The 27,005-nt window shown below is 38.4% G+C and overlaps 1 protein-coding gene across 8 annotated transcripts in view; it reads left to right on the forward strand.

The window, feature by feature from the left end:
- PKIB (cAMP-dependent protein kinase inhibitor beta) overlaps positions 1 to 27,005 on the forward strand; it is a 145,436-nt gene that overhangs the window by 96,305 nt on the left and 22,126 nt on the right. For 2 of the 8 annotated variants that reach the window (XM_081828896.1, XM_081828894.1), the window contains 2 exons: positions 6,839 to 6,906; positions 24,877 to 24,981. The exons of 1 other annotated variant lie outside the window; for it this stretch is intronic. In XM_081828896.1, coding sequence (XP_081685022.1) covers positions 24,897 to 24,981 — 85 coding nt within the window. In that variant the 5' untranslated portion in view covers positions 6,839 to 6,906; positions 24,877 to 24,896. Of the gene's footprint in view, positions 1 to 5,420; positions 5,483 to 6,838; positions 6,907 to 24,876; positions 24,982 to 27,005 lie in introns of all 8 variants that reach the window. 5 more of the 8 variants (XM_081828899.1, XM_081828898.1, XM_081828897.1 and 2 more) reach the window with 3 other exon arrangements.

The raw sequence follows: 27,005 nt of genomic DNA on the forward strand, positions 1-27,005 counted from the left end.
CAGGACCCTGGGATCATGACCTGAGCTGAAGGCAGACGCTTAACCATCTGAGCCACTCAGGCGCCCGAAATTACATTCTTAACTGTGATGCCTAACAGTGTTCTCTTTAGCCCCAGTTATACCTATTAAGATGTTGTAAATCATTTGGAACACATCTGAGACTTACGAAGTTATTTCCTGGTGTTCGAGGACTGTGACAGAAGCAAGAAAGTAATACAGGCTAAGAAGTTTAATATTGTTGGAAAAATTTAAAACATAACTTCCTTTACTGAAGCGTGGCAAGCAAAATTAAGAAACAGTGAGTAGTTTATAATAAATGCGCAACTGGTGCTTTAGCGAGGTGGTTTTTCTATGACCATGATAAGGAGGTAGAGAAAGGGGCTTTCCTGCGTGAGCAGAGTGGCTTTCAGTTTATATGTTCGATGCCAGGAATTTTTGAACCACACAAGCCACACCTGAGGAGATGTGCAGGACAGATGGGAGCGAAGCATGACAGTTTTGCATGTTGTATGCAACTAAACACAATCCTCCTTCCTGCCCCCGCCCCTGATACACACACACATTCTTCCCTTCTATCAGCTCAAGATTAAAAGAAAGCTTTTTTTTTTTTTTTGCCCCAAGCTAATTTGATGGTGTACAGTAACTTTTCTTCAGGTATTTTGCAACCATTTATAAAAGAGAGGTCATTTTAGGGCAAGCCTTTCTACCCTGATTTACTTAGAGGAATAAATAGTAATGTCTGGTTGTTACATTTAAAAAAGGGGGAGGGTAGAATCCCTCAGTTCGAGCCAGTATTAAGAACTTTGAAAAAGATTATGAAACTCAAGTATAATGCTAGAAGCAATAAGGACAAAAACTAACCCCCATGTAAAGACCATGGATAATGCAGTCAGTATGTGAAGAGGAAAAGAGGAAGAGATTACTAACAGACTTCTCTTCAAAGGAAAGGAGGGGAATATCAATTCTTCATACAAAGTGAATTCGTATGATTGGTTTCAATGAAAATATAATGGTAAAGAATCCTGGAATTTTGATGTCCTTGGGTAACTACAATGTACATTCTGCAGCCTAAAGCTAGGGAGAAAATATATTTTTTTTTAAGAAAAATCTTACGAAAAAGCTAATATAGTTATTGTCATCGGTCTGAAGTGGATAGTGCTGGACAGTGGAATGAAGAACAGAATCTCTGGTCCGACGGCTCCCTAAAAAATGTCCTCCTGGGTGGGTGGCAGTGGCCAGGTGGGAAGAAAGAACTAACTAAGAGTGTGGCACACAGTGCTGCCTGAATATTCTGGAATGCTGGTGATCTTCCAGTAATTGGAATGCATCTGGCAAGTGGTACAGATTCCCAGACTCTTAGATGTCACAGTTGACTTGCCTGTTGCCAACCTTGTATTAATTTCAAAGCATAAATTTAGATCCACTGTGAATTAAATTTAGATCCAAAGTGAAATTGAGGTCCACTGCGTCTTTGAATGTAACTTAATAAAAGTTGGGGAGGAGGCTTTTGTTTCATTTTGTCATTTCCAAACATCAGCCTCGTAGAAAGGACGAGAACAGTAGCAAAACTTCTGCTTCCACTCCCTTTACTCCTGTCATCTCGTTCCTTCCTCTACTGTGAGAATAAGGAAAAGAGAAAATGGTATACATACCTGTCGCTTGTTCTTTTCTGTCTTGGGATTCTGGACATTTAAATGGAAACTAAAGCACGATTGAGACCTGGCTTGTTCAGAACCCTATGATTAATGCTTTTTTATTTCAAGAAATGTTTGCTTTAATTTTTCATGAGAACTTTAAACGGATTTAAGAAGTATAAGCTACATCAAATCCCTCTTAAATTTGTTTGTCTTCTTGGATTAAGGTTAATTCTGTTATTCCATGATTTCAAATCATTACCCTTCTCTTATTAAGATAAGAACAAACTTTTTTTTTTTTTTTTTTTGCCTTTGCTGATTACTGCTTCTTCTTCCTGCCTTCTGGGAGAACACCTGTTACTCAGTTTTTGACACATTGATCTCTCTGAGCCTGAGATTCTATCAATTCTCATCTTTTCAACTATATTCTATACAAAATTGCTGAAATTTCCATTTTCAGTTTTCTCCTCTTGCCTGAGTCCCAGGCTCATAGTTCTAGTGACTTACCGTTCACCTCCCCTGGGCTCCGTTGGGACCATTTAAATGTCACCAGCTCTCCTCCTCACCTGTTATTTTGTTAGTGGTTCCACTCTCCTGGTTCCCCAAACATAAAACCTTGGAATTGTTTCAGCTTACTGCTTTCCTTCATTCACTGTAGCTATCCCCACGTTCCACAGATTTTTCCATTTTGAAATGTTTTTTAGATTCATCTTTATCAGTTAAGAGATCAGTTTACCAGTTATCACAAAGAGCCAAACTAGCTGGATTAAACACGACGTAAATGTAGTTTTGTGTTGTGTACAGCTCAGGTCACTGGTACAGGGGTGGAAGAGAGGCATGGCCGTGTTAGGAATGCAGGCTCCTTCGATTCTGTTGCTTTGTCATCCCCAAAGTCTTGATTGTCCTAGTGTGCTTGATTAACGATGGCTCAGCACCACAGGTACATACCAATGTTCAAAAAGGGGACAAGAGGAGGCAGAAGCCACATTCTCCTCTCTTTCAGGGTATAACCTAGAAATGAAATACATTACTTCTTCTCAGAGCCCATCTTTAAATGGCAAAATCCAGTTGCATGGTCTTATCTAGTAGCATGGGAGGCTTGGTTATATGGTCCTTAGCTATGTGCCCAGCTAAACTTCCTATTTCTACAGAAGACAAGGAGAAGAACTTCGGGAGCCAACCAGCAGCATCTGCTACACCTTCCTTACTCCAATTCTATTGTCTTTACCCTTTGGCGGGTCTTTATTGCCCATTGCCAAGATTACTTTTGGTGACTTTTAGCTGGGTTTACTGATGGCTCATTATCAAACCACCCATTCTTTCTTTAAAGAGCCGCTTTTTTTCCCCCTCTTGTTTAAACTTTGCTCTTAACCTTCAAAGCTCTTTGTAATCTGGTCCTATTCTACCTGTTTCTAATCTTTTTTTCAAAGTTCATTGATTCATTTATTTATCCAGTAAATATGTGTTGAGTGCCTACTCTGTGTCAGACACGGAGTCATTTATTTTCCTAAACTGGTGCTGTGGATGGAAACATCTTCATGAATGTACATACTAGCTAATGTCACAATGATTCATTTCTTTGAAGCTTGTTTTCACCATTGTCATGCTTGAGAGGTTAAATACATTTTAAGAACAGCCTTTTGAAATGAGGTCTTGCAGTCGAAGTGGTTAATTTGCTTTTAGGAATCAGATGATGTTTACTTGACACTTTTCAACTTTCAGGTTTTTATGCATTTTAAAACTATGATTTGCTTTTAAAAACAAAATGAAAATAGAAGAATGCTTATTGAAGCAGCTATAACTAGATTTAGTAGCTCATTGAAATTGTAAAATTGCTCAAATGCAAGCATGAACTAAAGATTACCTCATGTGTTACAATTGTCCAGTTGCTTCTTTGTTCCCAAGCACATTAACCTCATGCTTAGTCCTGCAGACTGAGGTGTGAAGATGTATATCACAGAACACACCTTGTTTGGACTTTGTCTTCCAGACTGCATTTTCTTCTTTTTCTATAATCCTAGGTAATATAGAGACAGATATTTACTTAATACAACTAATCTGACATTATTTTTATATTTAGTTCTTTATTCTTTCAGAGAAGATGCTGGACCAGGTCCAGATCTAGGGCAAGGTATATGAAGCTGAGTTGTACAAATACAGGGTCAAATCTTTATTTAGATTTTTGATGTTTTTTTTTTTCATCATAGAGTTTCATCATAGAGTTTTTAATTAGTTTTAGTCACTAATTTTGATGTTTTTTAAAAAATTGCATTAAATATTATTTATCTTGATTTCTGAGGATTCAGGGACCTCCTGAAATCTTGTGTTTGAAGTTCGCTGGATCCTTCTTCTTTATGTAAATTATTTGTATATCGACATGGCTGGCTGCTTGAGTCATTAAAACTTTCAAGTGAGGATATATATATTTCAAAGAGAAAATAAATACTCATTATTTTACCAAACACTAGAAGCAAAAATTATCTTAAATGCCATCAGATCATCATAGTTTTAAGTATTTACATTTACAACTGAGATCAGATCAGGATACACAAGGAAACCATTCCATGAAAACAAGGCAGGGGCATTAAATGGGAGGATGAACAAGTGGCCAGTTTGAGTAATTTTAGCTGCTTTATTACATTCTGTCTTGAAATGGCTGCTCTCGTTCCATCTCTAGCCTGGTAGCCTCATCTCTAATGGCAGAGTGGTTATGTCATTTTCAGACTACATCTTTGGAGGAGGAGGAGAGGAGGAAGAGGAGAGAGTGGGTAGAGCCTGGGAGCTGCTTTAACCGGAGCAGTTCTGCGTGTATCTGTCTTACATATTGGCCATCTGCTAAAGAGTTCATTTGGAAAAAAATATTTAAAAAATAGTTTGAGAATCACTGGACTAGATGATTCACAATTCTGTGTACCTGTAGTTCTGATATGATGGATTTTTGCTGACCTACCCACACCTTGATCTGCTACTCTTTGTCAGGCATGCAACAAACACCCTTTGGTGAGACTGCCTTGAATATCTCCTAGCCTTCATGTATAACACTGTGTTTTCTCTAGATTTAATAGTAGTTCTAAGAGAGGTAGGAGAGAAAATTAGACCTTGTGCAATAACAATGTCCTACAGATTGTGCATCTTATACTGAAGTTCAGGAAGAACATAGTCGAATACCCAGTTATATTATTTTTATTTCATTTTAAATTTCTGTCAATGTATCTAATATATATGATAATTTATAATATAACATATAACATATTAGTCTATTAGTAGAGTGTTACTTATAATTTATAAAAAGAAATATTCATAAATAGGAGATGTATACTCAAAACAATTTTGTTGTTGTTAGGGGCATGCCACTGTTCTTGAAACCTTTTCAGAAATTACTGCTCTTTTGTCAGTAAAATTGTTGATAGTTGGTAACTAAGGATAAGTAGAGACTCTCCCAGTCTCTTAATCTTTAGCATATCCCTCGTAAATCTAAATTTTGATGAGTGTGAGTTATCAAAAATATGTATGGAATATTATTTTCAAAGTCCATCCCATAAGTATACTTGGACGTAACATAAGCTGCAAAGAGGTAGAGAGGGAAAAATAATTATGTCAGCATACTATTTCTTTTTTTGTTTCTTGGTTCTATTACAATGGGCAGAAATAGTGGAAATTCATAAAATGAAAACACTAATTTGGTAAAGGTATACAATAGGAATTTTTTAAAACATGCATTTGAAAGACACAAATAACAATGTTTAGTTTTATCAAACTGACTTTAAATTGGGTTCTTGTTTACAGTTTCTACTAGATCTTTGCCAAGAGCTGTATGCAGATGTTTGAAAAAAATTAGGACTACAAAAGTATGTTTTTGTAATCTTGTTTTTAGGGGTGAATATTTACATTATATTACATAAATTTTGAAGCTTATAAATTTTTATTTTAATTAAAACTTCCCCCATGATCGTGTTTTCATTTATTTTTCTCTTCCTCTTCTCAGTTCCATATATTTGGCCTGAACAAATTAGACTCAATGGAAGGGAAATAGTCCCAGATACAGAGTGAGAGGAACAGTGCAAACCATATGGGAAGCTGGGTACAGGAACAAAGTTAAAAGATGTTCATTTTGGATTTTAAAATTCTTTCACAGTGATAAAGTATGCATTCAGGCAGCGCTGAGTCTGAAAAATACCTCATGCACCTTGACATTCAACAGATATTTATTTTATTTCTCCTACCATGTACAAAATGTTGTGCAATAGGAATGAGTCACAGCCAATGTCCTCAAAAGGCTTTGAAAATTGTGTGAGGTGGAGATGGGAAGACAGTAATCAGAAATTTATAAGTTCAATAATGGAGATACACCAGTGTTTCAGAACACAGGGGAGGGAATGTACTAGCCCGAGGGGCATAGAAGTCTTCTGGGAAAGGGGTGCCCAAGTTAACCCTGAATGGATAAATACATGGTAGCCAGGGGATAGGGAGGGGATCGAGGTCAAGAACCTCAGTCACAGGGGCAATATAAATAAGGCAAAGGGGTGCCATTAGCTGGGTATGACCTCAGAACTTTAGGATTAATGCAGGCTGGGCATGGGTGAAAATGAAGGAGAGGTGGATTGGGGTCAACTCCTGGAGGGCACCATACATGCTGTAAAAGGGCTTAGACTTGATCCTGTAGGTGATGGGAAGGCTGTGAAGGATTAATTATAGAATGACTATGAGCACATTTACTTTGAAATAATTCCATCTGACATCTGAGTAAAGAATGGAGTTGCAGGAAGCAAGAATGCTAACAAGAGTCATTTAAGATGTTGTTGCAATAGTCCTAGAAGAGTACTAACACCTGTTACTTGAAATGAAGGCTTTTTGACCTTTAACAGAAAGTTTTATTGTAGAATTGGAGGTTTTGCTTTTCTTAAGAAAGTCAAGTCCTGGTATTTGCCAGTTGTAACTCTATAAAAACAAAATGATTAAAATTTGTTAATCTAGGGGCATCTGGGTGGCTCAGTTGGTTAAGTGTCTGCCTTCAGCTCAGGTCATGATCCCAGGCTCCCTGCTCAGCGTGGAGTCTGCTTCTCCCTCTGCCCCTCCCCCTGCTCATGCTCTCTCTCTCAAATAAATAAATAAAATTTTTCAAAAAAATAAATAAAATTTGTTAATCTAACTGAATTTATTCCTTTTCTGGTTCTTAATAGCTTTTTTTTTTAATTAATTTACAGGAAAGAAAGTTTATCAGAATTTCTTCCTAAACCTCTTAGAAATAACAGCATATTTTAATCAGAGACTTGTAAGTATCCTTTTTTCTTTATTTAGAAAATTAGATATTGATTTTATGGAAAAATTGGCTCCTTCAGGAATACACTTGACAGGATATAGCTTATACAATCTGAGTTGGCATGCAAAATTTGAGTGAGAGTAAAACACACAGAAAATCACCTCTCAAAAAACAAAGAAACCAAAACCTCGGTCAGAAAACCGTCATCAAATTTATCTACACCTAGTTAATGTTTGCCTTATTTTTTGGCAATTTCTATTTCTTGATGTCATTTTCATTATTTTTTCCCCTTTGTGAAAATATCTGTGTGTCCACATATTTTAGGAAGTCTGTAACATCAATGAGAAGGAAGAGGAAAAGGGTAGGGTGTGAACACAGGAAAGGGAAGAATTTGTATTCTGTTAAAAGTTACATGGCTTCGGACGACTTTGTATTTTCCAATTACACTTTCAGTGAAAGTTTTTACAAGATCAAAGGTAGGTCTCATAATAGCTAAGGTTCAGTCAGTTTCATCATATTTTTGAAATGTCTTTTACTCTGCTAGATCCAAAACTGGCCAACTCAGGAACAGAGAATCAGGGAGACCCTTCCTGCTTCAATTTAGCAAGAAGTCAAGACAAGCACATCTTTTTACAAGCATGTATTTTATCAGATAAGTTGAAAAGACTCAATGAGAAGGAAAAAAAAAAAAAAGCTTTGTCCTAAAAGTGTATCTGTAGCAACAGCATTTAATATTTTATTCCCTGAAAGACATTTGAAATCTAATGTAGTCCTATTTAGCACTAAGACAAATAGTTGTCATACTGAGTTAAGAGCAGAGTCTAGAGCCCATGGAGTAAAGGGAGATTAATGAAGAAGTCAGGTAACTAAGGTCTGGAGCTGAGTGGGTTCTTCACTAGGTGGTAAGAGCTTAGCATACTTCTGGGCTTCTCAACTGTAAATACTTGTGTTTGAAGATTGTGGACTAGAATTGATGACTACCTTAGATCATTTTATGATTCTAGGACATCCCTGAAACTTTGTTGCTTAGTAGTTAATAGTCATTTTATCTTGGGTAATCTATGATTAATATAATGGAATTAACACTTGTGTAGTAGCTAATAAAACCAACCAACAGGAACTAAGACATATTTCTTGCTTGCTTCATCAGATAAGATCTCAGCAAATTGTTTAATTAAAAGGTGTACTGAAATCTTAATTACACATTCTGTCACAATATAGGTGGTTTCCTAGCTACGTGACATTAATTTTTAGTTCCAATGCATCCATATTTGAATCTTGTGTGTTTGAGCAAGTTACCTGAATTCTTTAATGCTTCCATTTATCAGTAAAATGAAGTTAAAAATGCCTATATTATAGGCTTGTATGGGGATTAAGTGAAATGATGAAACAATACAATATAAATAATAATACTGAAATAACCTACTGCAATCAAAATTTCCTATCTTTACTATATTGTTTCATAGACTTTGAGGTTTTGCCCATATAATGATTTCATTTGTCTGTGTATATAAATTATTTATAAAATCACTGAAAGAATTGTGAGAATGGAGATTTTTGGCCAAATTCCCAGATATTTTTAAAGAGCATCTCAGATAAGTCACATGAAAATGACCTACAGGCTACTCTTTGAGAAACACAAATTTTCTTTTAAAAATGAGCCTCAGGGCGCCTGGGTGGCTCAGTCGTTAAGCGTCTGCCTTCGGCTCAGGTCATGATCCCAGGGTCCTGGGATCGAGCCCCACATCGGGCTCCCTGCTCGGCGGGGAGCCTGCTTCTCCCTCTCCCACTCCCCCTGCTTGTGTTCCTCTCTCGCTGTGTCTCTCTGTCAAATAAATAAATAAAATCTTTAAAAAAAAAAATGAGCCTCAAAGTGGTTGATTTATCAAATCACAAGGGAACTTTGTACAAAATACATATTCCTAGGGCACCATCTTGGAGATTCCAATTTGGCAGATCTGGAGCAAGGCTTTGCAACTTGTGTTTTAAACAAGTTGCCATGCTGATTTTGATTTTTGCAAACCACTGCTCTACAACCTCACCATATCTCTGCCTTTTAATTGATAAAGCTTATAGCTGTGCTTCCCATAAGTAGATGAGGGGATATCATTATTTGTCAATGCTTCAACTAGTCCAGTTCAAGTTCCAGGGGTGATAAGCTTGGATGTCTGCATTTGTGTACATTAACCAGATTGGCAGTCTTCTCTACCTTGGTTGGGTAACTGCTTTAAGTAGATCAAGCCAAGCCCATAAATTGTGGAACCCCTGAGTGAGAAAGGACTGTTAGAGACCGTCTAGTTTAAACCCTTTTTTCACAGAGGAGGAAAATGAGTCTCAGAGGTCTGATGAAGGCCACAGGACAAGACCAGAACTAACTTTTGAATTTCTGTTCCCAGCTCAGTTCCATTTCCATCGCAGTCGGTTGACTTTGATTCTGCCATTTCAATAACGTGCAACCTGTGAAACCAGCTACTCTTGTGCTGGCTGTAGGCTTCCCAGCAGGCATAGAAAGTGCTGTATGAGTCAGCTTTCCTACTTAACTGTTCAGCTGTCTGAAAGTGACAGCTTCTTCCTCTCCATCTCCAGTTCTCTATCTTGAATAACAAAGAGGCAGGAAGGCCACTGAGGGACTGAAGGTACTCCCCAGGAGAGGCAGCCTGTTCCAGCAGGGGTATCATCTTCTCAGTTACCTTCCTGATTCTTTATCTTAGCCAGAGTCATCTGCTTTTTCTCCAGCTATCTCTGGATGGCAAAGGCATCATTGCTTTTGTCTGTCATTTTACTCTTGCATCATTTTCTCTTAGCATTCTTTACATCATGTTAGTTGCCCTCCTTTGGACACCATTTAGCTCTGGAGTGCCATTAAGTTCAACAGATATTAAATACTACTGTGTCCCAAGAACAGTCTTGGGTACCAGAGATGTAAAATGAAGCTAGCATGGTCCTAGTTTCAGAAGAGTTTACAGTGTCGTGGGGAAGGAGATCAGTATAACAAATCTGCAGGAGTGCTTGAGAGTGTTACAGTAGCCACCATGTCAGGAGAGTCAAAGAAATATTGGGAAAGGAAGTGACATCAGTCTGTTTCAAGTGAAAAAACCATAACCCATAGGATAAGTATGCAACCTTTTGCAACCACATGAAGCGAATGTTTCTAAGGTTTAATGAAGAGAGCTAATGCAATCAGAGATGAATAAGGTGGGTGTTGGCATGATGGTGAGAAAGGGACACTGCAACGTGTAGCAGGAGACCGGGGTCTTCTACTCACACTACCAACCCCAACCTATGTGACTTGTGCCAATCCAGCGAGACTCTTCAGGCCCCACTTGAGTGCTCACTCAGTTCATTCTAATAATGAAATTCAAGTTATAGGCTGTCCTACATTCCTGAGATACAGTCGGGTGGAGGAAAAGTACCTCCCAGATGAAGTGCTATCTGAGCCAAAGCCTCAGTTTTGAGTAGGTATTGATTGGGTAAAGAGAAGCTTTGGAAGGAGAATGCTCCAGCCAGGAGGAACTGCGTCCATCCATTGGCCTGTGTCTGGGGGTGAAGGGAGTATTTCTGAGAGCTACAAATCCTCAGTGGGGAGCAGTTTCTCTCAGCTGCTGGACCACAGGGGAGGAGAAGCAAGAGGCAAGTCTGGGATATAAGCAGAATGTAGATCATACAGGGTGTTGTTAGTCATGCTAAGGACCTGGGCAACTTTTTCTTGGCTTAAGGAGAATGGTCGAAGAGCTGAGATTTAAGATTTGTGTGGCTGAATTTAAGAATGGAAGAGGAAAAGAAACTGAAGCAGGATAAATAGTGAAGGGGATAATCCAATCTGGAGATGTGGTGCCCCTAACTAGGTTAGTAAAAAAGTGAGCAGAGCAGTAGTTGGTCCATCAACTAAAGAGCTATTTAGAGAATAGAGTTTATATGACTTGATGGTCATGGAGGTGAGGGAAAAGGATGCCTGCTAGGCTTCTGACCTGTGCAACTGGGTGGATTTTAGTGCTGTTCATGGAGAAAGAAACCCAGGAGGAGGAACCGGTTTCAAAAGGAATTCGAGAATCTCTAACATGAGGGGAGGAAACCAGCCAATCCGTCCCAGGGCTCTTCATACTAACTGGCCTTCCACATGCTGAGAATATCACACACGTTGTCACACTTAGTCTTCTCAGCTGTGGGAGGTAGTATTCTGTGCTCAAAAGATGTGAAAGCTGAGGCTCAGAGAGCTTAATGCCTTGTATAAGGTCCCTTAGCTAATAAGTAGTGGAGCCAAAAGTTCAGACCAGAGTCAAACCAGGTGTATTTCATTCGAAAGCAGGCACACCTTCTATTTTATCACTCCCTTTTCCCTTTGAGTCTGATACGTGTAATTCTGTGAAAATAGGTCACTTGTAGAACACGAGTAACTTTAGACTTTATGGATTGTTAAATTGAAGGCATAAACTCTACCTTCTTACTGGTCATTATCTCTCACCTGGGATACTGCAATTGTCTCCAAACTCATCTCTTGAATACACTCTTCTTTTCCAATCTGCACCGAAGTGATCTTTTTGAAGTTCAATTTTGATCATCCCATGCTATTGCTTCAAAAATGTCGATGACTTTCCATTGCTGTTAGGATAGAACAAATCCTTAACATGCCCCAATGATGTAGACCCTGTTAACTGATCCACTTTATCTTGTGCCATTTTCCACCTTCTTCTCTGTGCTTAGGCCACACTGGCCTTCCCTCAGCTTCTGAAATGTGCTATGTTCTTCTCCTCTGCATGAAATACTCTTCTTCTGCCTCTATATCAACCAGCTAGCTCCTTTTCTTAATATCTCAGCTTATCTTGTCAATGAATCAGGTTCTGATACACTCACAAAATAAACTATTTTTTCACCTAAGACCACAGTTTGTATTTATACATGGATTTGTGTTCATTATTTTTTTCTCATTAGATTCCATGAAAGTAGTTATATAACTGTTTTGCCAGTCATATAATTGGCACTCAATAGATATTTTCCAAGCAAATTAATAAATTTATAAAAGGTCGAATGTGATTCTGGATTAGTTAACTTATATTTGATTATTAAAAAAAAACTTATATTTGATTATTTATTTGGTATATTGTTATTTAGAATTGAAAAAAGAACATTTTCTTTTTTTTTTTTTAAAGATTTTATTTATTTATTTGACAGAGAGAGAGATAGCGAGAGAGGAAACACAAGCAAGGGGAGTGGGAGAGGGAGAAGCAGGCTTCCTGTGGAGCAGGGAGCCCGATGTGGGGCTCGATTCCACAACCCTGGGATCGTTACCTGAGCCGAAGGCAGACGCTTAACGACTGAGCCACCCAGGAGCCCCAAGAACATTTTCTTTATCCCCATAAAATAAACTAGTTTCAGTTATATACAACATTGTTTTTTAATATCTTAATGATATAGTATTTCCTCTGGTATTATATTATAATTGTTTTTCCCTTTCTGAAGTCAATTTTCTTTTTCACAATAAATGAAGCTAATTCCAACAGCATAGTGGTAATTACTGAATTGACATTTTTTGGATTAAACCAATTAAACCAAAGCAATTAAAACTTGGAAATGGCAACTATAAAAGAACAATATGTCATCATTCAGTGTACCAATGAAGAATGGAAATGTGTTATAATTAGTTTGTAAATGTCACATCTTTATTGCACTTGCTAATTAAATGAGACTTTTCCATCCCAGGCTTGCTGAAAATAATTTGGAATTTTCAGGAGTGACATTTTATTTTTGTCACACAAGAATGATTCTTTGCTATGTGACGATCATAGTCTAACAAATAAGGCTTGGATAAGGCCTAGTGAAGAATGCCGCTAATGTGTGAGCCCTTGGCCCTCAAGTGGTGGTGGGCTTTCAGTGCTCAAAATAGGCTACCAGGACTCTGGACTGAACAAATGATTGGGCTGGATTGGGGTGGAATCAAGCATAAGAGATTTTTGCAATCTATTCTACAGATACATTGCTGAGACCCCCCGGAATTGTCTATGAACATTGACTATGATTATCTAGCCTTTCAGTCTCGGAGAGCCAACTGAAAGGATTAGATTACATGAGCTCAAGAAAGAACACAGTTCTTTAGCTTGAATAGCCTGTAATTCTACATGGAGGAAGGGGTGAATTAAAGGTAGGTGGAAGAGAGCTTACATACTAGAGATTAAATTTCCAGTTGTTACAGGAGACAGGAGACAGGTTGTTGGCCACTAGGATGACGATTTATGATATAGTCCAGTGTTTACCAACGTGGGGATCCTGGTCTCCTAGGATTCTACAGAATTGATAGAGCCATGAACAAGCCATGTATGCATATGTGTCTAAATAAATGCTGTCATATACTGTATATATTACCATTTTCCAAATGTATATAGATTGTTGTTATAAAAATGAGAATTTGTTGCTTTGAAATACTTATTTCATAGTACCTTTTCATCTGTTATGTATTTTCTCAGTCAGATATCTAAATTCTTCAATCCTGAGGCATCATTTTGCATTAAATCTCAATGAACAAGTTGTATCTGCCATACTACGGGATGTACAAACTATTTTTCCCCCACATCTAGTATTTCTGAGAATCTTCAGATTCCAGGACTCCATCCTGAGTGCTTCCTTCACTTTTCTCATCTGATGCTCTGGTCTTTCTGATCCCCACTTTACTGTTTCCTACAACTTTTTTGATGCTGCTGCAACTCTCTCTAGTTGAAATCAGACTAGGATTGTCCTCAGGGTCCTCTCTTTGTTGCCCAAAGCAAAGATATTGTTAAGATGGTTGCGGTGCATAGTAAACTTTACCCAAGACTGGAGGATAATATGAGAGAATTATAGTGCAGAGATGGGAAACCTAGCATTAGATATTCAACATCATTTACTACTAGAGTCCATTAATTATGCCCATTCATGGGGGGGGGGCGTTCCCTACTGGTTGGCTGTGTCCTTAGTGTCCAGCCTTGTTTCAGGTTTCTACCCTCCTTCCACAGGCGAAGTTGCTTCAATATTGTCTTGCCTCCCTGGACCCTAGGCTAGAATCCCTCTCCCTGCACATAAAGAAATCGGTATATGTTGTGATTTTACATCCTAGAAGTTATTATGCAATTCAGACCCCAATGAATACAACTTTAAAATTACAACAATAAGTAACTGTTATTGTCTGAATATTATCATTCCCAGGTAGTATTATCATTTAATGAGCCTCTTTCCCAACAATCTACTCCCAAGCAAGAGGCTCTCCAATCAAAGGAGTGAATGATTATTTTCACAAAGCCTTAGAAGAACATAGATTGACTTCTAAGCATGGCACAGGGTCAGGATATGGACATGTCTTTCCCTAAGAGACTTTAGAATCAGAAACCTTCCCCTAAGCACTTGAAGGCATGACCTTCATAGAAAGGGGTAGCAAAAGGTCTACTACCTTCCTCTCCCACACACACCCAAAGGCTTGGTCTTTTCCTATTGCAAATCACATCCACCATGTCCATAGGTGATCTGATGTTTACAAAATTGTTTTATCCTTGAAAAAATGAGAAACCATCATTATTGTGGGATAAATACCGGCCCGGATGTCCAGTGACATGCTGTCTAGACTTGATTCTGAAATTAATGAGATCTCTGTCATACCAGCAATCTGGTCTCCTTTTTCTCATCTTTGAAATCAGATTCCTTTCTTGTTAATTTAATTTTTGTTTATTATTTGCTGATGATTAAAGCTCCTTCCAGCTCCAAAACTCTCAGATATTTCCAAGTTACTTATGGAATGTCTATTGTTTTGTTTTTCTCTTGGCTGTTTTCAGTAGCATTGATTAGTTTGGCTTTGCATCAACTCTATGAAATTGTAAAATAGGGGTCGTCTCGGAGGCTCAGTCAGTTAAGTGTCTGCTTTCGGCTCAGATCCTGATCCTAGGGTCCTGGAATTGAGCCCCGCATCAGGCTCCCTGGTCTGCTCCCTCTGCCTCTCTCCCTGCTTGTGTTGTCTCTCTCTCTCTTTCAAATAAATAAAGTCTTAAAAAAAAAGAAGACATTGTAAAATAGGGAAAAAAAACTGGATTAAGTGTGCTATGGTCAAGGTCAGATAGACATTTGAGTGCCTTGTGCAAATGTTACATCTCAATTTTTAAAATTAGCCTAGTGAAATATTTCTATATATCCTTAAAAGCAGAATGAACACACTTATTATTTTCACTCAGCTACTGAACTTCACAGGTCATTAAAAATGTGTTATGAAAAATTAGTCACTTGCTCCCAGTTATAGATGGTGATAGAATTAGGAGTTGAATCATATGTTTCCATCACTACCCTTAATTTTAAAAATGAGAGTTACCACTAAAATAATTTAAAGGAAGAGACTGTGTCAGAGTGCAGATAATATTTTAAAAATGCAATTTTAAAAAGACCAAAAATTCTATTTACAGTTATAATTACTACTATGTATATGAGAAATAAAGATGAGAAAATCTCAATATATGTTCCCCAGATAATTCCCGAGGCAAATTACAGAAAGTATTAAAAGAAAAAGAAGATTCTTAGACTCCAAAGAGTTTACTGCATGCATTAACTAGCGGCAAAATGGCCACTCAACTTGGCCTCAGTTGAGTAAGTGCCTATGGAAAAAAAATACTCAGTGACAATATTGTTATGACTGGGCTAGCTTAAATTAAAAACACATCAAAGAAACCTGATGTTTTCAGACTACAGAAAGCCTTCTGATATAGAATTTACTGGGAAACAAGTTTTGAATTTTAATTTTGGCAATTAATATTTTAAAATATGAAGACTAGGGGTGCCTGAGTGGCTCAGTCATTAAGCGTCTGCCTTCAGCTCAGGTCATGATCCCAGGGTCCTAGAATCAAGCCCCGCATCGGGCTACCTGCTGGGCAGGAAGCCTGCTTCTCCCTCTCCCACTCCCCCTGCTTGTGTTCCTTCTCTCACTGTCTCTCTCTCTGTCAAATAAATAAATAAAATCTTTAAAAGAAATAAAATAAAATAAAAAAATAAAATATGAAGACTATTTAAGTTAACAGAAGATAGGCAGCTCTGCTTTCCCTTCATGTCTCATGGATGATTTGCTGGGGAAAGTCACACACACAGGTAGGTATAAAAAAAAAAATCCATGAACATCTGTATTGTTTTCATTATTTCCTAATAGGGGCTTCTGAAAATGCCAGAATATTCCTCTCACCACACAATGTGATATATGATTATTGTCACTGTCCTGCAGTCCCCAACATGCAAGGCTTCATGGTTTTCAGAAACCTTACTACCCCAGGGTGGAGTATGTAGCTTAGAACTTGAGTCATCTCTTCTGAGACTGAAAGAGCCAGGGACAGTCTCCTGGTGACACAAGAGTGACTTGAACAAGAACATTCCTCGTTCAAATGGAACAAGAGCTATCGTGTACATAGTGATTAGTTTTTCTTTAAGCTCACACTTTTTAGTAGAAGTAAAATATATTTTTAGTAAAGTTATTCCATCTAGCTCAAAAAATTACAAATTTTGAGCTATTATTGATGATTAAAGCTCCTTCCAGCTCCCAAACTCTCAGATATCTCCAAGTTACTTATGGAATGTCTATTGTTTTGTTTTTCTCTTGGCTGTTTTCAGTAGCATTGATTAGTTTGGCTTTGCATCAACTCTATGAAATTGCAAAATAGGGGTCGTCTCGGTGGCTCAGTCAGTTAAGTGTCTGCTAAATTACAAATATTGAGCTATTTATTGAAATGCATCTAGTCCATAGGTCTTAAAAGTGAAACAAATTGGTTTATAAATGCTTATAATTAGAATATGGTTTAATGACTACTTTCCTCTTCAGTTTCTGGTTATTTTTGATGAGTGATTAGGAAGTTTAGTGGGTTTAAGCAGATTTCTGTGAAGGTAAGAGGAGTGAAAGAGGTGACAGCTAAAAGCTACTTAATTAAAGAAAACTCTAAAGATCTAGGTTCTACTGCCCTCACTGCAAATGGAAAATGAAGGGATTTACTCATTGAGGAAACATAACAAGACAGCGTCAAGGGAAACTGAGGCTGAAAGAGGTTGAGGAATCTGCCTGATGTTATGTAATTGGTGCTGCTAAAAACACAGATCCAATTCCAACCTCCCTGCCCCAACCTTAAACATGGGCAGAAGATAAAATGCTGATAATTCAGGAAAGTCTTCCCCCATCTTTCCCAAATAACACTTCTTTTCTATTAGATAATTTGCAGAAGTGCCGCCATTAACGATTTGCTTCTTTGGTCTAAGACTTTGTCTGGAGTTTTTCTTGTAGGGAACAACACATACAGCATATTTCTGTGAATGAATTAAGCAAATATTTTCCAAAAGCTGGTCTGAATAGGATGAAGAGGAAGAGGACACTGGAAGGTCTATGGCAGGAGTGGGGGCTAGGGAAAACAAGAGAAAATTGATGAAGGAAGACTATGAAGGGTGCAAAGCAGTTGGTCTGGGAGAGACTGCAATTGACTAGAGGCTGTACTGACTGTTGTAATGAAATTGTGCTCTAAATGTGTTTTAATGTAATCATGTAATGTTTGTTTCCCTTACTTCACTGTCTTCATATATTCATTCTCAGTATTTGTCCTTTTACAAACAGCTGTTTTACATTCATCACATCTCAAAAGATTGTTTCTGATTTTTTAATTCAGAAGATGCACATCTATAAATGATGCTCTCCAAATATTAGTTGAATTAAGTGAAATCTTCTTCAACCTTGCCTTTTTCTTAGTCCATTGTTTTTTACAATCTCTTTGAAAGACCCAAAGATATCTTGGTCAATATCATCCAGAATGTTCTGGTCCCTCAGGCTGACTTTCCAAGGTAAACAAGCTTTGGTGAGCAATTGTTTCTGCTATATTCAATGTATCCATGTTTCCATGCTTCCTTCCTCCTTGGCTTCCCTTGCTAGTGAAGATCTTTAGAACTGTCTATAGATACACTAATTTTCAGATTATTGCAAATGAGTCAGCTTTTTAGTATTTTCTTCGGTTATTTTAATTATGATGGATTTGGGGGAATTTTTCTATACTAAAATTCTTCAGCATCCTTAATCAAATGTCAAAGGATAACAATGAGAAATCTGATGTGAAATTGGGGTGCCTGGGGGGCTCAGTCGGTTAAGTGTCTGTGTTTGGCTCCAGTCATGATCCCAGAGTCCTGGGATCGAGTCCCGCATTGGGATCTTTGCTCAGTGAGGAGTCTGCTTCTCCCTCTGCTTCTGCCACTCCCCCTGCTTGTGCTCTCTCTCTCTCTCTCAAATAAATAAATAAAATCTTAAAAAAAAAATAAAAAGAAATCTAATGTGAAATGGATCAGAGTGGCAGATTGACTTGAAATGTCTTTCTTGGTTCAGAAATATTGCCAGGCCTAGAGTTTAAATGTACTAATACTTGAAATGCCAAAGAGCGCTTTTAGGTTTGATAACCTAAGCTTCCTATCTGCTCAGACAGGATCTACAGATGATGTGGATTGCAAAATCAGATTGATGTGAGGTTCATTTGGAAAGCACTCATTGAACAACTACTATCCACTGTCCACATGTAGAACTTATTTGTTCTTGCCTCCCAGGAGGTAGGGTCTTCTAAGGGGCAAAACAAGTCACCCACACAGAACTTTTCATGAAAAATATATTAAACTTACTTAGAAGTGGACTTTAGGGTTGACTGTTCGAGTGAATGGTGAAAAAGCCTAGGGGATGACTGATAAAGCCTGATAGAACAGCTATGGAAAAAGTTAATTTTGTGAATTATTTAATTTTTAATCTACTACAAGAAAATTTGCAATAACCTTGGAAATTGGATGAATACATCTCTAAGGTTGGGCATGTGCGTTGGTATACTTTGCTAAAACAACCATTCTTTGGGGTGATATGTGCTGTTAGACCCTGAAGCCCAATAAGTTATGGACTTATATTTGTTTGTGGGGTTTTTTTCAATGCATTATTAGAGAATCTGACCTCAAACCTTTACTCCAATTCAGCCATTCCCAAATTTGTGTGACAACATGAATTTCCTTGGGTGCTTACAATGCACATGGTATCAAACTCACTGAATTGGAGGCTCTGGTCTGTATTGTTAACAGACTACCTGGGTGATCCTTATGAGCAGTTAGATTTGGGAAGCTCTAGTTCATCTGGGATAAGATTAATTTTAAGTAAATAGGCTTTTTACCATACCCTTGCCCCCTCTCTTCCTCTATTTTTCTCCCTCTCCCCTATCAAGACTTAAAAAAATAAATAAATCTTAGGAAGAGCTAATTTGCTTTAAATTTACTTTTAGTCTCCGGGCTGGCATAAGTGAGATACAATTTTCCCAGAGACCTAGTTTTTGGTCGTCTTTTTTCCACAATTTAATCAAGTGTTAAGGTGAAAAATCTGCTTCTTCTCTGTGAAGTGGCTCATAAGACGGAAAAGGAATTAATTTATACTGCCTGGTGTCAGGATGCATTGTGATTATGTTGGCAAAGCTATAAAAAGAAAGTATCCAAAGCTTATTAAAAAATTCCAAAGAGGTCCCTGTTAGAGCAGATGGATGAAACAGAGTGCCTGATCATTTAGCAGCTACTGAGCTAAAGGATCTTCGAGCCAAGGTGTTTATGGGTGGGGCAGCTTGGAGAAGGTCACCAAATCATAGTTATAGCTTTCAAGGGGGAAAGTTCAGAATTTTACAGTAAAATGCATATTTATTTGTCTTACGGTATAAAAATGACTAAAAAGCCTGGTAAATACATTGCAGTCAATGGTCAGTTACCCCCAGGAAATCTAATTTCCTTTGTTGCATTCATTGGGGCCTCCTCTCCTTTATAATCAGAAAATGTCTTTCCACAAAATGCAAACTAGAACCACAAAGATAGAATACAGGAAAAATAAACAAATAAATAAATAGTCTAAAATTACCCCCCCCAAAAAGGTTTTATGGTCTTTACATAAAAGTTTATATTGACCTCTTACTATTTTCATTGAATTCTGGTAACTGTGATGTAAGATAAGTTGGAAAGTAAAAGTAACAACCTGAAAATAACAGTAATTAAATTATAGATTTATAGATTATACCACCAGCAGTAGGAATTTGCTTTCATTTTACTCTGGGAAAGAATTTTAAGACATCTGAATGTGTGTGTTCACAGATTATATGATTATACTGTGTGTGTGTATATATATATCATGTAATAGTTAATTAGAAGTATAAAGAGAACAAAAAATTAATTTTTATTCAAAGTTGTGCATATTATTACAATGATCTTTATTTTTAAGATTCAAAATTGAATGAAAATTTTCATATTAGATGAATTGCTTGAAAATGTTGTGAGTTTGGTTCAACACTATGGAGAATATGAGGTTCAAATCAAGAAAATATTCTTGATAAGGTGATTCATGTGTATGGTATATGGCATAGAGGTGAATTTTAGGTGGTGTCTGGTCCCTAACTTTATAGTTCTGGGCATTTCTATGCTATCTAATCTCTTCTAAACTTATAAGGGACAATGAATCTAGAAGGGAGGCAGTAAAATGAAACGAAAAACCATGTTTTGGAATCATACGTAACAAGGCTTAAATCCTAATTTGGAACAAGTTCCTAATATCTGGAAGATTCAATTTTGTTTGTCTCATTTGAACTATGGGTATAATTCCCACCCTATCTCACCTGACCCTGTATCTCTAACATTTGTGGTAAAGATTAAATAAAATAATGTATATAAAGCAATCCATTATACCTAGGTAAGTAAAGGCTCAATTAAGAGTAGCTGTTTTAAATGTGTCTAGCTGATAATTAAAATAATTACTCCTTTACACTTCCTTTCATGCTTTCCAGAGACATTGTTTGTTGTGCAATGATACATGTTCACTTAAGCTTCTGATTAGTTTTTTTTTTAAGATTTATTTATTTATTTTAGAGAGAGAACATAAGCAGGAGGGGTAGAGGGAGAGGGAGAGAGAATCCTAAACAGACTCCACACTGAGCATGAAAACCTGACACAGAACTCGATCTCATGACCCTGCGGTCATGACCTGAGCCAAAACAAAGAGTCAGATGCATAACCTGACTGACCAACTGGACCACCCAGGCACCCCTCATTAGTTTTTTAAAATGTGAACAAAGAGCCATAGTCTTGAAAGTCGAAGTTGTCTCTGGAAATAACCTGACTTTTTGAGAGAAAGGATTTTTTAAGGTATCTGTAACTGGAAAACTGAGAACAGACTTTAGAGTGGGAAAGAGTATATGACAACATAAAAGTTAGTTTTTGTTTCTGGGAAGAGAATTGAATCATTCACTAGCTGGTGAGAGAGGAATTCAAAATGTGACGAGGTCCTAGGTATTATCTGAGTCTCTGGGAAGGTGCCCAGAACCCCAGTTCTCTGGGTTGAGCTGGAGGGGAATTAAGCAATAGAAATTTGAATGAGGTTAGGAAACCCAAGTATAGACCGAACTATGACTTTATTCTCAGGGAAACATAGCATCTTAAAGAAGCTTCATATTTAGCAGAACCCTAGGAAGATAGAGAATCAATTGTGAGGAGAAGTGCCTCAGCAGATGGGCCATGTGGAGTTCCCAGACCCCCACCCAGAGGGGTGCAGGAGAAAGACTGAAATGAACTCAAGAAGGGCACAGGGTGGTTTAAATAGACCCTCAATTAAACTTGCTGCCTGGGGCTGGCTGCCTGGGTCCTATAGAGGAGCTGAAAGTTTGAATGCTTTCTTCAAGATCCCAGTATTGTACATATTTTTTTATTATGTTATGTTAATCACCATACATTACATCATTAGTTTTTGATGTAGTGTTGCATGATTCATTGTTTGCGTATAACACCCAGTGTTCCATGCAGAACGTGCCCTCTTTAATACCCATCACTAGGCTAACCCATCCCCCTACTCCCCTCCCCTCTAGAACCCTCAGTTTGTTTCTCAGAGTCCATAGTCTCTCGTGGTTCGTCTCTTCCTCCGACTTCCCCCCGCTTCATTCTTCCCCTCCTGCTATCTTCTTCTTCTTTTTTTTTTTTTTAACATATAATGTATTATTGGTTTCAGAGGTACAGTATTGTGTATTCTGACAAGTGAAATGAGTGCTTTGGTCACTATTAGTGTATCTAGAACTCCAAAGGGGATAAGGGGTATCCTAGTGAAGCTTTGTATTGTAGTCTTAGTACGTGTAGAGAAATCTGTTACCTTGATTTTTATTTTGGGTATCTGTGAAGAGATTCCCAGAGTTCTTTACCCCAAAGGAGGCAACTCTTAGGCAATGTACAAAAATATACATATGGGGCCAATTGTTATCACCTAAAGTGTGCCAATCATGCTGACCCTTGGGTTTTCTCCTTTATCAGGGACATTCTGGTTAAGGGATGAAAAACAGCAGCTCTCCACTGAGTCCCATCATGTATGATGGTGATGATATCATCAGCAAAATGTATGAACTCCCACTGCTGGTCATTCATTTGATTCTAATGGGCCCCCCAAGTAGATGAAGGCTCTGGGAAAGTCATGGCCTCCACCAGGACTGTGGCATCTGTCGAGAAACTGAAGAGCCACCCCCTCTGCAGGTGGATCATATCAGAGGGCCCAGGTTTGACTTTATCCAGTAGCATGGAAGGCTCAGAAGCTATGCTGAGCTTTTGGGGTGCTGCTTTAATAACTCAAGGCATAACGGCTAGCCAGGTACAAGGGGTCACAGGCTCAAGGTTTGTGAGAGCTTTATTTCCAGAAGAACCCACTATATGGCCAGTAATTGCTCTTCTAATGGTATATAGTGCCAAGCCAAGAAAGGCAGTTTCTTGCATCAGAAGTCCATGGGCAAGTTATGGCCAGCATAGGTGGTCCAGAAACTCTAGGAGTCATGAAAGATGGTTACTGAAGCCTCTATGGTGAAGAGGTTTCTGAGGGCACAAACTGGAGTGCTTGTTGATTTCAATTTGGACAGATTTTTAGAGCCTTTTATTGGTGGGATCCCCTTTCAAAGTGGGCTAATTTGTTAATAACAACATTAGTAACATTAAGTAAAATTTGTAATTGAAGAATATGTTACCTGCAGAACCCAAAAGGGACTAAAAATGTTGAAGTTGTCTTAACCATGCGAGTACTGAAATGGTCAATACCTGTTTCTTTTTATTCTTTTTAAAGATTTTATTTATTTATTTACAGAGCACAAGAGTGGGGAGGGGCAGGGAGAGAGGGAGAGAGGGAGGGAGAGAATCCCAAGCGGACTCCTCACTGAACATAGAGCCCAGTGCTGATTGGATGGAGTCAGCAATTTCAGTAATTAGGTCGTTGGGTATAGGGGCTTTAATGGGATGGGACCATGGCATCACAGTTGCGGCAATCCACTATAGGCCACCATTCATTTGTTCCAGATTTAAGGAACAGGCCAAATAAGGCTGTTAAATGGAATAGCAGTGGGATCAGGGAAGAATTCACTCATTACCTGTTAAATAACAAGGTTTTAATCCTTGAGGACATTGTTTTAAATTACATTGAGTCGTGTTAACTATTTAATGGGGTTGGGGGGGGTAGGGCGTGGGGAATGGGTCGTGAGTTCTTATTTTGTTAAGCCAGTAATTTTCATTTATTTTTTATTGGATCAGAGTGTCCATACTCACTACGGGATATTTTAGGGCAATGAGTGCCATAATCATAGGGAATTTAAGCTAGACAAAATTTCCTATAGTTAAGGAGAGTCATACCTATTTGTCTTCTACCTTATATTCAGTAACTCCCTTAAGTAAATCCCTCATTATAGGGGATACCATGTTTACCTTTAGTGGGATTCAAGGTATAACTGTAATTTTAGCCTTAGTATTCATTAAGCTCAATTGGTGAATTTCTGCAGATATTAAAATTAATTCAGGGATGCCTGGGTGGCTCTGTCATTTAAATCTCTAACTCTTGGTTTCAGTTCAGGTCATGATCTCATGGGTCATGGGATCAAACCCCATGTTGGGCTCCATGCTCAGCAGGGGGTCTGCTTAAAGATTCTCTCCTTCTGCCCCTCCCTCACCTCTCTCTCTCTTTCTCTCTCTTAAATAAATAAATAAATCGTAAAAAAAATTAATTCAGAATCTAGATTATAAAGGCACACAAGACAATCAGTGTCCTTTTATCTTTTGCTATATAAATGTTTCTAGTAAATTTTGGATTTCCAATTAGGTCAAATTATAGGCCTTTGTTTTAAGTTGTTTCTTGTTGGTTTTCTCTTTCTGTGTTCAGGGTTCATTCTTTTTCTTTTTTTCTTTATCTTATTATTGTTGTTTGGTGACTGGATATACTTGAGGTGGGGGTGGGGAATGGTGCTCTCCACTCCTACCATATTTATAAGTTTCTTCCCCCAGAGAACCTCAAATCAGTATCATCATGGTTGGGGGTATCCCCAATAGCAGTAGTTGGTTTATAGACCATGGGCTTATGTTCCATTTGAATTAACCCCTTCATGATGCCACAAAGGTGCCATGGGTGTTTTGTTGAGGATTAGGATGTTTGTTGCAATGGAGACATGGGGAGCAGAGCGGTGCAGTGGAGGAGCTGTGGGCCTACCGCCAGACTTGTTGGATCAAAACCCTCCTCTGCTGTGTCCCCACCTCTTCTGTCATGTGGACTTCCTTTTTTTTTTTTTTTCCTCTCTCTGTTCAGAATGGCTGAAAATATTTTAGGTTTTTAGCCACATAAAGTTGTAGCTTTCAGTTTCTGTCTGCACAATCACCTGTACGGCAGGCCTTCTAGGTATTTATGGGGAAAGGTTCAGGACCTTGGTGGCCTCCTTTGTAGGGGGTTGCCTCTTCGTCCAGGGAATGCCAGTCTTCCTGGGATCAAGGTCCATATCCAGTAAAGTCATTTTGTCTATGGCTTGGATGGAGACCATAAGGCCAATGATTGCAAGATTAGCCCTTTGGTGTACTGGTAGGCAGCAATACTGAGCAAAGCCTAGGTACACTGGCTATGAGTTTTGTTTTGGGAGAGCAGTTGAGTACCAATGTTCCTTCCTCCCCCTACCTTTTTTTTTTCACCAGCCCCTGGGCCACCGGCCACGATGGATGTGCACCTCGATACTCCTGAGGGTCAGGAGCGCGCAAGCAACAGTGGCAAGGGAAGCAACGGCACAGGAAACCAGCAAGGTCATACCCTTGCATGAACAACTGGGATGCTATGCTCAATTCTCTACAGGGTGATCTCCTTTCTTTCCACAAACCTCACAAAAGGCTATCTGTGGGCCTGTCCCTGAGGTGCACAATTACAAACAATGTCTGTATAGCTTCCCCAAGCAGCTGCTGATAGTCACCAGGCCAGACACAGTGACGTAGGCTGATCCTTGGTAAGCAGAGACCACCTGCCAAACAGACTAAACCTGACGTCACCAGGTTATAGCAGGATACAGTGAAATAACAATTCTCATCTTGGGAGCAAGAGAGTTTTAGGGTGGAAAGTGATGGCAACACCTGGCAAAGACAACAGAATATCACACAGGACGTAGCCCAAGCCTGCCAGCAATTAGCTGTTCCATCTCAGGCAGCCTTACCATATCACAGAATCAGGTTAGTTAACCAAGAGCAATTCATTAAGGCTGACCAGGTGTCCTCAGTCATGGTGGAGCTTATCATGTGGTTTGGGACACAGTGGTTTCTATTGCCTCTTATTCACCCCATTGGTAAGGAAGAGATTCCTGCCCTGGGGCTATGGGAATAGCTAAACATTCAGCACTTGCCACTGAACAGATGCGATTGACAGCAAATTATTAGTCACATATATTTATAGCTCAGGAAGAAGGGTACTGAAGGCCATGCAGGGCTTCATAGGGATTGTACTCAGGAACAGAGTGAAAAACAACCAAGGAGACTATAGGAGGCAGACTTTGTAGTAACACGAGTGTGTGGTGCCTCCTGGTTCTTACAAGATGATATGATTGGTTTGTTTGAATAATTCCACAGGCTTGCAAAAACCACAACTTAAGGATAAGTAGGAACTGTGCCTGGTCCCTTTGTTTGGCTAGCGTACCTTATCCATGAGAACAGAGTGGGGAGGGAAACTTATATTTAGGCCATTTGAAGCCTTCCCAGATGTCAAGGCAGCATATAATATTGAGCCTTAATTTTAGGCCTTACACCACATGGAGAAATGAATTCTGTGTATGATTGTGAGTTGGTTGGAAATTTACCCCAGAGAGAATAAATTTTAATGTGGAAGTGAATGATTAAACTTGAAATCACAAAACTATTTTCTTCTCTGAAGGAAAAATGGGGATCTGTGAGTTAAAATAAGTTCTATTAAAGAATAATGCATTTACGTCATTGCACATCTGGTTTTTTTTGACTGACTAAAATGAATATCTTGCTGTTACTTGGATAAAAAATTATTGAGGGGTACCTGGCTGGCTCAGTTGGTAGAGAATCCAACTCTAAATCACAGGTTGTAAGTCTGAGCCCCATGTTGGATGTAAAAATCACTTAAAATATAAAAATAAAACAAAACTCCTTTGTCTCCACCACTATACCATGAAACAAAACAGTGAGCATTGATTCAAAAAATTATTGAAACTTAACTAGAACTTCTTTTTATAAAATAATGGAAGACTTAATGTCCTTCAGAAAGCCCTAGTACACAACACTCTACAATGTAGGATATATTTTCAAAAAAAATTTTTTAAGATTTTATTTATTTATTTATTTATTTATTTATTTATTTATTTATTTAGAGCATGTGCACACATGCATTGAGGAGAGGGGCAGAAGGAGAGAGAGAGAGAGAGAGAGAAAGAATCTGAAGCAGGCTCCATGCCCATCCTGAAGCCCTATGCAGAGCTTGAGCTCACGACCCTGATATCATGACCAGAGCCAAAATCAAGAATTAGACATTTAACTGACTGAGCCACCCAGGTGCCCCCTTTACAAAAATTTTTTAAAATTAATGCTCATGTTGTCAAATAAGAGAATTCTTCATAAGCCCAGAACAATGAGAAATCACAAATCTAGAGGCATGTGAGTGGTGTACTCACTTCTCTGAGTTCCCCAGTAATTCACAATTTCTGTTTTAAAAAGCCATGTTCTGGGGACAAGGAAAGAAACTTAGGAACCACCCAAATTGGAAAATGAAATTGGGTCCCCAGCGTAAGGCTTAGGCTATTGAAGAGTGACATGCTCAGTCC

The sequence above is a fragment of the Leptonychotes weddellii genome, chromosome 8, assembly GCF_054177405.1.
Source record: "Leptonychotes weddellii isolate Sample4059 chromosome 8, ASM5417740v2, whole genome shotgun sequence".
Taxonomy (NCBI): domain Eukaryota; kingdom Metazoa; phylum Chordata; class Mammalia; order Carnivora; family Phocidae; genus Leptonychotes; species Leptonychotes weddellii.